Source organism: Arachis duranensis, chromosome 6 (genome assembly GCF_000817695.3).
Source record: "Arachis duranensis cultivar V14167 chromosome 6, aradu.V14167.gnm2.J7QH, whole genome shotgun sequence".
In the NCBI taxonomy this organism is placed as follows: Eukaryota; Viridiplantae; Streptophyta; class Magnoliopsida; order Fabales; family Fabaceae; genus Arachis; species Arachis duranensis.
The window spans coordinates 5,195,770-5,204,588 of NC_029777.3; the positions used below are offsets into that span (position 1 = coordinate 5,195,770).

The following is an 8,819-nucleotide window of genomic DNA, read 5'->3' on the forward strand; positions in this document are numbered from 1 at the left end:
GTCAGTTTGTTTTTTTTTTTTTTATAGAAGAAAACATTGTGTGTTATTGTGTTCTGGTGTGAAAGTTAACAGATATCACAATTCAAAATCAAGACAACATTGTTAATAGATCCAATTCCCAGGTGGAATTGCACTTTAAATGTAGACCCTTTAATGTCGAAAAAAAAATGTTGACCCTTTAATGTCCAAAAAAAATGTAGACCCTTTCGCTAATCCGATCAGCAATGTCGGTTTGTTTTGTCTCTCGTCAGCACCTTTTTAATTTTCCACAATTCCGGAATGGGGTTCATGTTCTTTCTGTGACTTCTTGTTTTGGTTTCTTTTTTCGTTATAAAAAAAGCACTTCATATCACCGTACTCTTCTTGTGCTCAATGATTACCTTTGACGTCGCAATGCATTCACTAAAAATTAGGTTTATGGGATTTCATTACATGATTAGAGATAAATCAGATCATAAGCCATAAACTATACTATTGTAAATAAAATCAAATATTAACATAAATAAGTTATGGCTCAGATGGCATAATCTCTCCATACTAATTCAAGAAGTTGCAGGTTCGAATATTTCTATTTTTTCAGTTAAAAAAAATATAGATAAATGTAATTACTAAACCGATCTTAAATAAGTATTCATTTAAAAATTGTATTTGGTGTAGTATATCATTTAAAAAAGGGTTAATAACAATATTAATTTAATTTTTCAATAATATTGTTAAATGAAATAGAAAAAGGTAAATAAAATTGAAATATTTGTAATTATTTTTTAAATAAGGGGAATAAAAGAGTTCGTCAAGTTAAGTCATTTGCTCGTTCACTTCTTCCTTTTCAAAAAAAATCTGGGGTCATTTGCCAATAAATGAATAATGAAACATACTTATTACTTACTTTCTGCTAATAATTTTATGTCATGAATTATTGATTTTTATAAATTAAAAACACATAATCATAACAAGCCGTAACCATTTCTTTGTCTTATCCTTCTCCTGCTTTCAGTCAGTTACATGCCATGTATAAGAAGTTATAATTTTTTATAATTAAAGAAAGAAACGAGACTTCAAACCGAAAAGATGTTAGGCCTCATCTTATCCTGTACTCTCAAGTCTCACCCAGTCACCCCTTAAAATCTTAATGCGGAGTAAGATTCGAATCGATTTATTCATTATCAATCAATAATCCTCTGAAACCAGAATTGCCCCTTGATACCAAATTAGATGATAACTAAAAAAAAGAAGATGATATTGAAATTAATCACATTTTATAATTAATAATATAATAATAATAGTAGAACATAAAGGATGGTATGCGTAGAACAGCTAAACAGCACAGAACGGAATCTGAGATGATAGTAAAGAAAAGTAAACAGGAACAAATCAACACGATTGGTTGATTGGTTGATTGATTGATTGATTCAGACCTCCTTGACCTGAACGGCTTCATCGACCTGCGTGGTGGTGGCGGCGGCGGCGGAAGCCTTGACATCGTCGGACTTGTCTTTCTCTTCCTCAATCTCGAAGGCAGAGACAGGAAAAGACCTGAAGAGCCCTGCGGGCGTCTTGAAAGTGATCTTGCCGGTGGGAGGGTCATCGACGTAGATGTCACTGAGCGAAACCCACAGCAAAATCTCCTTCGTCTTCACTCCGGTCAGCTTCTTGATCTTCCCTTTCTCCACCTGCGCCGTCACCTCCGCCGCGTACGACACAAGCTTCCCAATCTTCTCGAACTTGTGCGTGTAGGGTTTCTTCTGCTTCAGCCACACGAACCCCGTTCCTCTGTCGTAGCCGCACTCCTCCATGTCCTTCAATGGCAGCAGACCGTTGGGAAGTTCTATCTCCTTTAGAAGCTCCTTCGACTTCACCTGACACATTTCGTCTCCATGATACACCTCTGACCTAGCTTTGATTTCTTCAGTTACCAGAGACATCTTTTTCTTTTGTGATGATAACTATTTTGATTTAATTAATTTCAGTTGGATCTGCTTCTTCTATATAATAAGTCTATGTTGGTGTGGGGAGAAAGATAGATAGGTGTGGCTTCTTATATAGGGTTTGAGATTATGAAATTGCCCCTTTTCTTTCCCTTATATTCAACAAAGCCCTTCTCTGCTTTCTCTAATATCATGACCTCAACTTCTTCCCGTTTCTAAAATTCTATCAACTTCAACTACTTTCGGAGGTAAAATATTTTTAAATTGTTTTCATTGGGGTTCAATGAATCTTTTAAATTTGAATTCCATGTTGTTAAGAAATCTTTTTTTTACTAATTCATCATCTGTATTTCACTGTAATTCATAAATATGTCGGTAAATGGAAGTTGAAAATAAATCCTAAAAAGGAAGGAAATTAGTTTTGCAATTATATTATTTATTATTATTACTATTTAAGAAAATATCAGATAATCTCAAATTCTGTAATATTAAAATGGATTTAATAAAATTCAGAATTGGTAGGATTTTATTTTTTCTAACAAAAAAATTCTTTAGTATTAAAATTAAATTCCTAATTAACTAATTTATTATGTGTAATATATAGTTAGCCACTTAGCCAAATAATAAAATAAAAATGTTGAGTAGTACGCGTGAGATACTAAATTAAAACGTTTGTATAGGCAATTAATAGAAAATATTTAGAATTTTAAATTTTATTATTGTCTTAACATAAAATAAATAAAAAATCTTAAAGAAATGGGCACTGAAAGAAGGTTTGGAAATTGGCAAATGAATATGCAAGCTTTCTATTTTGCCTACAAACATATCATCCATAGTTCCACACTACATTTTCCTAATTCTATTGGACATTAAACGAATTAACTCCTACAAATATCGCTTATAAAGCCTCATTTTTTACGAAAGAAAAAAAAAAGGAAGAGTCTCAAATGAATTACTGTTTTTTTTCTAGTCCTTAAGATGGAGTGATATTTGCTTATTTAGCAACTGTCATTGTACTTATTTAGTTGATGCAAGTTTAAACAGCTTTATGATTGATACGGTTGAAAATTTATGGCATAATAAAGAGGGAATTGAGGACAGATAGCCATCGCAAAGTAATGTAGTTGGGAAGGTCACCTATTAGTATTTATTAGGCTTTATACTTGTACTCATTTGCCACCTTAGACCTTACCCATCACCTACATTACTCGTATTCATATCTACTTACCTTTTTTTATGTCCTTGTTTTTTTCTTCCTTTTGGTAAATCAAAACGAACTTATGTAGGTTTGTGGATTTCCTATCCTATACGGATTTTTTTTAGTTTTATTTTAAAGTAAAGAATACGCGTAGAATCCACTTTATTAAACAACTTGTGGATATTAGATAATACATTATATATTTTTTATCCGTCAGAATTTATTCATGTATTGTTATAACTTGAATGGCGCCTGATTCAATATTCCTAAAAGGTTTGGAGTATTAAAACTTTTTTTAAAGAGTTAAACAAAAATTAACGTATTTGGAGTTTTAGTACTCCTTAACTAAGAAGAGAGAGAAGAACCATCATTTAATTATTAAGAAAAGAGAAAAGAATTAACATTAAATTCTATTTGGGTTAAATATTTTGTTTTAATTTAAATTTATTTTATTTTTAAATTGATATTAAATTATTATAAAATTATGATAAAAATAAAAATTAAAAAGAATTAAAAAGATATAATACTCTTATTACTCTAAATTTTTTTTATTTAAACAAACATATTCATATTATTTTAAAATTAATATGAATAAATTTATTTAAAATTTTTAAATTTTAAATAAATATATTCATCTTATTTTAAATAAATGTTCTCGTATTATTTTTTTTAAAACGATTAAACATGATTTTTAAATATTTCAACAAAAGAGATAGATATATGTAATCTTTCAAATTAATAATATTAGAGTGTATATATAAATACATAATATCCAAAAAGATTAATAAATCTTACCTAAAAAATATAGTTAGAGATATTTTTTTGCTTAAGATAATAGAAATAATACGAATATGTTTATTTTTATTAAATTAAATTATTAATTTAAATTATATCTATCTAAATTTTAAATAAAAAATTTTAAAAATTTAAAATTCAAATATGTGAATAAAATTAGATTAATAAAAAAAATAAAAATATACGAATACGATTCTAAATGTTAACCTAAATCAACGCAAAGTAAATTAAATTTTAAATTTTAATAGTGTTTTTTTGTTAAAATTATATGGAGTTTTAAAATTCCAAACATTAAGGGAGTATTGTAACATCCACCAACTTGAATTTGTTTGTTAAGTTCTCTAGGAATATTTTGGGAATTTTTTATTTTAATAAATAAAATAAATATAATAATTACCAAAATAAATAATTTAAAAAAATATTTATTGATTTAAGTTCTTCAGTCTTATCTCGTTTACAGTGTAAACGAGATATATAGAAGACAACGGCAACAGATATAAAAAGATGTGTAATATTTGGTATTTTTCACAAATTTTTTCTATCCTTTTTCTGTCTCGTATTTTTCACGAAAACAAGGCATCAATGGCCAATAATAGTTCATACATAGTTGTGCTTGTTTATTCCAATTGTCGTATGAAAAATGACAACAACGGGGTGACATTTGAGTGTGAGGATCCGATATTGTTTCACACTTAGCGTGTGAATACGTTGTTGGATTTGAAGAGTTCGATATTGAGCAAGCTCAGTGGTATAAAAGTGAGAGAGATCGAAAGGGTGGCGTATAGGTTGCTGGCACCCATGGGTAACGGAATCTTCCGGTTTCGCCTATTCCGATAAGTAACATAATATAGTACCTGGCGTACTGTCAGAGGGTCTCCGGATCATCTGTCGGGGACATCTGGCAGACACGATCCTGTAGCCACACGAGTTTCAGCGTAAAAGACTCCTTCCTCTGCGTAACCTGCTGTGCCGCCACCGGAGGCCTGGCACCAAGCAGCTGCTCCACCATAGCCCACGTCTCCGTGCTGTACTACCTACCAAAGTCACGGAGGCACCCCCTACGAGATTACCGTGTGCGCGTAGGCCTAGGTGGTACACCACGTCTTGCAGGGTGATAGTGACCTCACCCACGGGAGATGAAACGTGTGCGTCTCCGGACGCCATCACTCAACGAGTACCGAAATCAGGAGATTATCAAAAGTGAAGTCCCTGAGTAGCACCGTATCGTCGAATCCGGCCTCAGCCAGATACGGGACGATGGTGTCGAGTAGATGAAGGGTATAGTTCACTCATCAGGCAGTAGAAGGCGAGGCCTCTGAAAAATAAAAAAAATTCAGCCTTATAAACAGATGATCATAAATTTATGAACAGTACTGAATTGTTACGTTTTGTTTTTTTTTTAGTAATTAAATCACCATAACGTGATACACAGTAAATATTTCTATCTAACACAAGAAAAACAGAGTTTCTCCTAGAGACCTATCACTAAACTGTTTAACTACGTTCTTGTCACTTCAGAACTACCCTAACAATGGCGACATACTTAGATTAAACAAAAAGTACGCAACTAAGCTCGAAGTCGGCTGCTCAGCGTAATGCAACGTGTCGTTCAGCCTGTTGATGTTTCCGTCATTTTCTGCCTGGCACGCCATCACCGTATCAGTCTAAAATAGGATAGGAAAGGGTCAAAAGAGGAGAAAAAGAGGTTGACTACGTCAAACTGAGACCCCCCACAGCCGCTGTAAACGACTTCTATTTATAGACTTGTACAGGGCTTATCTTATTTATAGTGTAAACGAAATAAACACGTTGCAGCTGACATGTCTTATCTCGTTTACACTGTAAACGAGATACATGCAATATCATTTCGTTTACACTGTAAACAAGATAAGACTGAGAAATTTAAATCGATAAATATTTTTTAAATAATTTATTTTAATAATTATTATATTTATTTTTTTTATTAAAATAAAAAATCTAATATTTTGGTACTATTAGATTGAACCAATCGTTTCTCCAAAACTTTAAATATTTATTATGCATACCATAAATAATGGAAAAGTATAGGGTACCAACGTATTACCTGCCAACTTCTGCCAATTCTTATTTATAATTGTGTTTCATGGAAGTGTGTTCGTAAATGTGTCTAATAATTAATATATTTTAAATACATATATAAAGAGACACATCCAGAAAATATATCTATAAAGACACTTCTATTAAACACAGCTATAAAAAATACATTTTTATTAGACACATCCACGAACACACTTCCATAAAACACAATTATAAATAAAAGTTGGCAGAAGTTGGCAGATATGCTGTTGGTAACGTAGCAGAACCGATAAATAATTGTTTTCTTAAGCCAAAACTAATTTAACATCTATTATATATTATTAAAATTAGGTTTCTTTCATTAATAGTGTCGCTGACATGGTATGTTCTTAAAAGTATTTTATAATTTATTTTGTTTGATTTATTTAAATATATTAATTAAATATTTATTTGATTTAATTGAGTTAAATATTAAATTATTTAATATTTTATTTAATTACATTAATTATAAATAAGCAATTATATTAATTATTTAATTTCACTGAAATAAATGGATTAATTTTATTTTAATTTGTATTAATTTTTTTGTCTTGTGCATTTTGATTAATGAATTTTAAAAATATTATAATTTTTACATGATATATTATAAGATATTTTTTATTTGTTTAACTTATTTTATTGAGTCAAACAATCATAATTAATTTATTATATCAATTATTTAATTTAATTAATTCAAATATATATTATTTGATTTAATTTATTATCACACTAATGTTTGAGTCATTGTTTATAAAAAATTTCTCTTCGTTTCCTCCTTTAACCTTAAACATTTTGATTTTAAATTTTAAATTTTATTCATTTGTTTATATTTATTTTTTATTTTAATATTAAATCTAATATTTCTATTAATATTTTTTATATTTTATTGTCTAATAATTATATCCTACTATAAATTATATGATCATAAATATTTCTTTAATTTATTTAAAAATATAATTTTTTATTTTTTATTTTATTTATTTTTGTATTTCATAATTTTTCCATTTTAAAAAAATTTCATTTTTTTACTAATAGCTCTTCCATTAGGTAATACTTTTTTTTCTTCTATGATACATTATTTTTATTTTTTGATTTTTTTTATAAACTATAAAACATTATTATTCATTGTTGTACTTATCTCTTCTATTTCTTTTTTTTGTTCTTATTTATTTAAATTTTTATAATTTTTTATCTCATACAAGTTAATTTATCATAATTCTTCACATATTGAGTCTTTTCAATATTCAAATTATATTTTCTATGTACTTAATTTTATTTCTGATTTGAAGATTGAATGATAAAATAACATCGATAAAAATTATTGTACATGTTTTTTATCTTTTTGGCTTATCTCCCTTTTTATATAAATCATGAATAATTATATATAATGGTGTTTATGCATAAAAAATAAATATAAATTATATCATTTTTTTAGTAAAAATTTTATTATTTGTCTTGAAATAAGAGAAAGTATTATAAATTACTTTGAATTAATAAGTTTATTATCATTACTTGTAATTATAGAATTTAAAAAATATATATATATATAATTATTCAATGGTTACTTTTTTTAGTCTAATATATTAGTTTTTTTATTCAAATATTATCTTAAATTTGTGTTGCACTCGAATATTTTAATAAAAGGCATCGAAAAGAGTGCAACTCTTCTTAGTTGAAAAATCAATAAATTTATATGCTTATTACAATAGCTAATGGCTTGTACTTAGATAAAAAAATGGATTGAAGAATTAGACAAAAAAAAATTGAAAGAATTTGAAGATAATGCACTTTAATATTAGATAGATTTTTATTGTGTTTATTTCGATTATTTTATATTTCACTATTTTTTGTTTGAGGTGTTTTAATATTATTCCTTTGTATTTTAGTATTTTAAAAAGTTTTTTGGTCTAATATCTTTGTTTTTTGTTCTAATAATCACTTTTTACAAAAAAAATACTAAATAATGAAGTAAGTTAATGGTACTACTTTATTTAGATTGTTAATAATTATAAGAATAGAAGGTCGATAATTATATAAAATAGACACTAAAATAAGTTTTATGGTACTAGATTGATTTTGAATTGTTAATATATAGTCTTAAAAATGATAATTTTGTACAAAGAGATTGTTAATAAAATTTTATAATCTCTGTATTTGATTCATGTATTTTATTTTATTTTACTTTGTACAAAAAATTGAAACTTGCTTTTTTTTATTTATTATTTATATAAAGAATAGTAAAATGAGTTATATGGTATTTTAACTATGTAATAATTTTTATTTTTTACTTTTTACAATGATAAAACATGGTTCTTGTTGCACTTATATAAAATATTGTGATACACTATTAAAAAAATTATTAGGTGTTATCAATACAAATTATAGCTCTTACACTGATATATTAATTTAAATGATAAGTTATTAATGAGTGTCTATAACAAAATCACTTTAGCATATGTAACATAAATTGATTGGAAAAAATAGATGATTTCATTATACTCTCAAAAAATCTAATAATAACTCTAATATTAATTTATTTTGACTCTCTTTATTTTATACTGAAATGATCTATTATAAAATATAAAATTTAATAATTATGCCATTTTTTCAAATTCAATAATTATGCCCATACTTTAATAGGAATTATAGTCAAATATTATTAGAATTTTTTTAATTAATAGTTTGTTAAAACTTTTAATTATAAAAAATAACTTATTAAATTTGATTTTTAAAAAATATCTTTCTAAAAATTGTTGCACCTATATTTGGTAAATGAAAAAAATAAATTATTTTTAATAAGTACAAAA

The 8,819-nt window shown here is 27.0% G+C and overlaps 1 protein-coding gene across 1 annotated transcript; it reads right to left on the reverse strand.

The window, feature by feature from the left end:
• Positions 1–1,239: 1,239 nt before the first annotated feature.
• LOC107492157 (uncharacterized) lies at positions 1,240–2,024 on the reverse strand. Its single transcript, XM_016113150.3, has one exon. The coding sequence runs from the start codon at positions 1,920–1,922 to the stop codon at positions 1,410–1,412; it is 513 nt and encodes a 170-aa protein (XP_015968636.1). The 5' UTR covers positions 1,923–2,024; the 3' UTR covers positions 1,240–1,409.
• Positions 2,025–8,819: the final 6,795 nt, after the last annotated feature.

Excerpts from the sequence above, each read along its gene's own strand:
- LOC107492157 (XM_016113150.3), bottom strand. The coding sequence starts at position 1,922 with ATGTCTCTGGTAACTGAAGAAATCAAAGCTAGGTCAGAGGTGTATCAT.